This window comes from Vombatus ursinus, unplaced genomic scaffold, assembly GCF_900497805.2.
Source record: "Vombatus ursinus unplaced genomic scaffold, bare-nosed wombat genome assembly UNPS02014790.1, whole genome shotgun sequence".
NCBI classification, from domain to species: Eukaryota; Metazoa; Chordata; class Mammalia; order Diprotodontia; family Vombatidae; genus Vombatus; species Vombatus ursinus.
The window spans coordinates 89,301-93,788 of NW_020954568.1; the positions used below are offsets into that span (position 1 = coordinate 89,301).

The 4,488-nt window shown below is 53.9% G+C and overlaps 1 protein-coding gene and 1 long non-coding RNA gene across 2 annotated transcripts in view; one reads left to right on the plus strand and one right to left on the minus strand.

Annotated features, from left to right (window-relative positions):
- Positions 1-1,096: 1,096 nt before the first annotated feature.
- Positions 1,097-4,488, plus strand: part of TNNI2 (troponin I2, fast skeletal type) — a 6,686-nt gene continuing 3,294 nt past the window's right edge. Inside the window, exons 1-4 of the mRNA XM_027868672.1 lie at positions 1,097-1,150; positions 1,930-1,959; positions 2,091-2,097; positions 4,348-4,389. Coding sequence (XP_027724473.1) covers positions 1,952-1,959; positions 2,091-2,097; positions 4,348-4,389 — 57 coding nt within the window. The 5' untranslated portion in view covers positions 1,097-1,150; positions 1,930-1,951. The remainder of the gene's footprint in view (positions 1,151-1,929; positions 1,960-2,090; positions 2,098-4,347; positions 4,390-4,488) is intronic.
- LOC114047748 overlaps positions 3,501-4,488 on the minus strand; it is a 2,790-nt gene continuing 1,802 nt past the window's right edge. Inside the window, exons 3-5 of the long non-coding RNA XR_003569668.1 lie at positions 4,221-4,258; positions 3,823-3,926; positions 3,501-3,588 (exon numbers count right to left, since the gene is read on the minus strand). This is a non-coding gene — a long non-coding RNA (uncharacterized LOC114047748). The remainder of the gene's footprint in view (positions 3,589-3,822; positions 3,927-4,220; positions 4,259-4,488) is intronic.

A 4,488-nucleotide genomic window follows, 5' to 3' on the forward strand; every position in this document is an offset into this window, starting at 1 on the left:
GGTGGAGGTAGGAGGGACAGTCTACCTGCTTGGAGTCTCACCTCCTCCAGTCTATCCTCTACTCAGAGACCAAGGTCATTTTCTTCTAAAGCATTGATTAGATCATGCCCCCCACCCCAACGCTAATCTCTCTATTACATCCAGGATCAAATATAAACTCCTCTGGTGTTTAAGGCCCTTCACAATGAGGCCCCTTCCCACCTTTCTAGTCTTCTTCTTGCCTCCACCCATTCTATGATCCAGCCTCCTGGCCAACACTCCTGCCTCCAGGACTTTGCATTGGCTGTCTCTTATAGGAGGAATGTCCTCCTTCCTCACCTCCACCTCCTGACTTTTCCTCCAGCAGGAGGCCTTTCCAGGTCGCTCTCACTGCTAGTCCCTTTACCTGGAGATGACTTTCCATGTTCTGTGTAAAGCTTTTCAATGCTCCTAGTTATTTATGTGTTGTCTTCCGCATTAGGTTATGACCTTCTTGAGTGAAGGGAATGCGTGTTTGCCTTTCTTTTGTATTCCCAGCACTTTAACATGGTGCCTTGTACCCAGCAGGTGCTTAATTAAGGATCATTGACTGTCAGTAGCCCCATGAGGAGGATGGTCTGAGTATTATTATCCCCATTGTACATATGGGAAAAACAAGGCTATATCACTTCGTTGTCTTGGGTCACACAGATAGCAAGGGTCAGATGTGATACTGGAACCTAGGTTATCCTGCTCCCAGTTGGCCACACTGTTTGTGTGCACGACCTATAGGCAGTGTCCTTTCTCTTAGGACACGCTGCTATGGAGCCTTGGGTAGGAGGCCTGGCTGGACTGGACTGGGCAGATGCTGTCTGGGGTAGCTCCTTAGAAGCCCAAGGTTTCTTAGGCTTGTCACAAAGCCCTAAATAGACTTGTGCCTGTCCAGCCCTCCCCCTCCTCCCTCTCCTCTGATGGATCCTCTCCTTTACCGCCCCCCATGTCTCCAGGACTCCCTAGGGAGGTCTCTGAGTCTCTGTCCCTCATTGGTCTGAGAAAGCTGCCATGCCCTTACAGAGCTAGGGCCCCCGCCCTAGACGCCCATTTATACGCCCTCCCACTGGGCCCAGCTGCTGGGACTCCATCTCCTGTCCTGACCTCTTACCATCTGCTGTGTACTTTTCAGGGAAGCTAGGTGAGCGTCTGGGGGCAGGGGTCCCCGAGGGCTGGGAGCTCTAAGGATTGGGGCAAGGCTGCCAGGGAGGAGGCAGGTGAAATTCAAGGTAGAAGCCCTCTGCTGGGAACAAGTCCTCTCTGGGAGGGCTCGCTCTACTTAGCTGACTCAGTGGGACTTCCATGGTGGTGGTGGTGAGGAGCCCAGGGCCCCCACGTCCCTTTGCTTGTATCCAGAGGCTCAGGATAGAGATGAGCATTGGACCTTATTTGGAGAAGTACTGCCTGGGTGTCTAGATCTCCCTCCTGGAGAAGTTGGGGTGAAGGGGGGCATGGACAGTCACCCTTGTGCTCATTATCAAGGTCTAAGCAGAGCCCCACCCCAGGAGTTGGGCTGAAGGGTGGAGGGATTCACTTCTCCCTTGAGCAAGGGGCTGAAGGGGGCCAGGGCTATAAATATCTCCTCTCCTCTGGCCTGAGAGGCCACCTGTGCTGGCCTGTCCCCTTAGTAAAGACTCAGCCTCCCACCCCCCTCCAGCCTGAGTTGGGTGGGGAAGGAGTCACTCAAGGAAACAGCTGCTACAGCAATTTGTAATCCAGCCTTCCCCCCTGCCCCAACACGCAAATATCATCCCATTTTTAGAAACGCTTTCTCTGACTCTTGGGCATTTTCCAAGACAAGGTTGGCCAGGGAGGAAAGGGCCCTTGGGGAGGGGTCCCAGGAACCCCTTCACCCTTTTGGGGGGAGGCCTCTAGCTGGGGAGGGGTTCCTAGTCACCTTCTATCTTCCTACCTCCACAGGTTCTAACCCCAAGACCTCAAGATGGGAGAGTGAGTATCCCTTCTTCTGTCCCTTCTCACCCTGCTTGAGCCTCACCTGATTTCCTAGCTCTTCTTCTTTAGGCATGACCCTAACTTGTCTTCTTTCTTTCCTCCTCTCCCTTTCCTCCCTCCCTGACCAGTGAAGAGGTAAGTACCAGCTGGAGAGTTGGGCATTTGGGGATAAGACCTGAGGCAGGAAGAGGGATGGGGATATGGGCAGGGCAGAGCAGAGGGGACCATTCCCAGAGGGCTTAGAGTTGCTCTTTATTTCCTCTCCTTGGGGCAGGGGGATTTTTTGCTTTCTCTCCTTCTACCTGCCTACTCCCCCCCAGGCCAGCATCTGAAATGCTGTGGCCAAGTTAGTCCTCCCCAGACTAAATCTGTCTTTTAAGGAGCTGGCTCAGGCAAGGACATGGTTACAGGGCCTAACCAACCCCCCAAACTTCCCACGTTGTCCTGAGCTGTCTGTCCTCCAGGGACAGGGACTGTTTGCAGCAAGTAAGAGGAAGAATCAGAGATCTCACTGGTTCATGACAAATAGGGGAACATGGGTGTGAGTGTGAGTCTGGGGGGAGCAATCTAGAGTGTAGCCAGGCCTGTGCACCTGTGTCTGATGCCCTTGAAGAGCCTCGGACTTGCCAGGGCTCAAGGTCCAAGATTTGGGGATGTGACTTAGATGGAGGGATCCCTCCTCGCCCACTGAGTCACTCCTGGGGGCCTCACTCTCGGGGTGGAGAAGCTGGGCTGCCCCTCAACCCCCTCCCCATAAAAGTGTCTGGGCCCAAGGCTCAGATGCTCCCTGTGCCCACTTGCCTGGCACCCATACCTGAAAGCCCAGCAATGCCCCCCCCCAGCCCATTCCCAATTGACCTTTACCTCCTCACCATCTTTGGCTCCTTTCCTCCCCTATTCCAATCTGCTCCAAACTGGGTCCTGCCCCTCTCCCCTATCCCTGTAGCCCAGCTGCTCAGATTATTGCCCCCCAGGCTCAGTCTTATCGTTCTGGCCTACCCTGGGCCAGGCCTGGTCCCTGCATCCTATTTCCCTGCCCCCTATACCCACACATTAGCCTGGTGAAACTGAGGAAGTGGTCAGGCTGTACAGAGGAGCAGGGAAGTGAGGAAAGAGAGGCCTCCCCCTCCTCCCCTCCACCTGCCTCCTGCACCCATGCCTCCAGCCTCTCCCAGGGAGCTGGGCCAGCACCTCCAAACCCCTCCCCCATCCTCAGGACGAATAAAGGTGTAGAACAAAATGGCTACAAAGAGAAGATACAATGTATCCTCTGGCCTCCCTCCAGACAGGGGAGGGAGAGGAAGGAGAGGAGAGAAGGGAGGGGAGGGAGGGAGAAGAGGGGGAGGGAGAGGAGAGAGGGGAGGGGAGGGGCAGAGAAAGAGCCAGAGCCTGGAGGCCAGTTTAGGCTCTACTACCCTGCCCCCCCACCCCACACTACCCCTTATAATGGTAAAAAATTATAGTAAAACCTGTAACAAAATATATCAAATTACAACAGAAAGACTTACCAAGTGCTTCACCACCTGAGGCAGGCAGAGCCAGGATCAGCATGCCTCATTTACAGATGGGGAAAATGAGGCTGAGGGTCACAGCTTGGGGGGGTAGGGCGGAGCTGACACTTGGCCTCTGCACATAAGAGGAAGGCAGAAAGGGCCTGGTGTGGCTCTGACTATTTTGGGAGGGGCCATGAGCAGGAGTGGGGGGGTGGGGGGGATCTGCCTCGGAAGCTAGGAGAGCTCCAGGGTTCAAGTCCTACCTCAGACACTAGTTGCTGTGTGACCCTGACTGGGCAAGTCACCTCACCTCTGTCGGCCTCAGTTTCCTCATCTGTAGAATGGGGATAATGCCTATAGGGCCTACCTTAGGGTTCCTTTGAGGTTCCAATGAGAGAGATGGTGCCAAGCTCCAGCAGAAGAGGGGACAACTGCACAGGACACCTACAGGCTGCACATTGCCGTAGAGAACTGCAGAGTAATATTACCTATAGTTTTGGATTTTTACTAATTTTGTTAAATATTTCCCAATTCCACTTTACCCTGGTTCTCAGTGGGGACCTGGGCCGTGTTTGACATGTCTGGTGTAACAAACCTAAAACCCCTCTAGACATGTCAGTGATTATCATGATTCTATGAAAGACTCTGGACCTTGCTTTTCCCTTTCTGTGAAGTGGGAGAGAAGCAGGTCCTGGAAGAGGCTGGCTACTGAGGGACTAGAGATGGGGGGTGGGGAGTTGCTCATGCCTTGAGTTTCCCTCTTACCTGGATAGGGATTGGAGTCTCTTAAGTCAGAGAAGGACCTAGAAGGAAGGATAGAGACTGGATTGAGGAAATAATGAAGGGGGTGGGCTGGACACAAACCTAACCTGTTTTCCTCTGCCTTCTGCAGAAAAGGAACAGGGCCATTACGGCCCGCAGGCAGCACCTGAAGGTATGCGTCCCGAGGAGCCTCTCCTCTCCCTGTCTTTGACTCTCTTTTCCCCATCCCCCCTCCTCTCTTCTCTCCCATTCTGTTCCTTTTCCTCTCCCC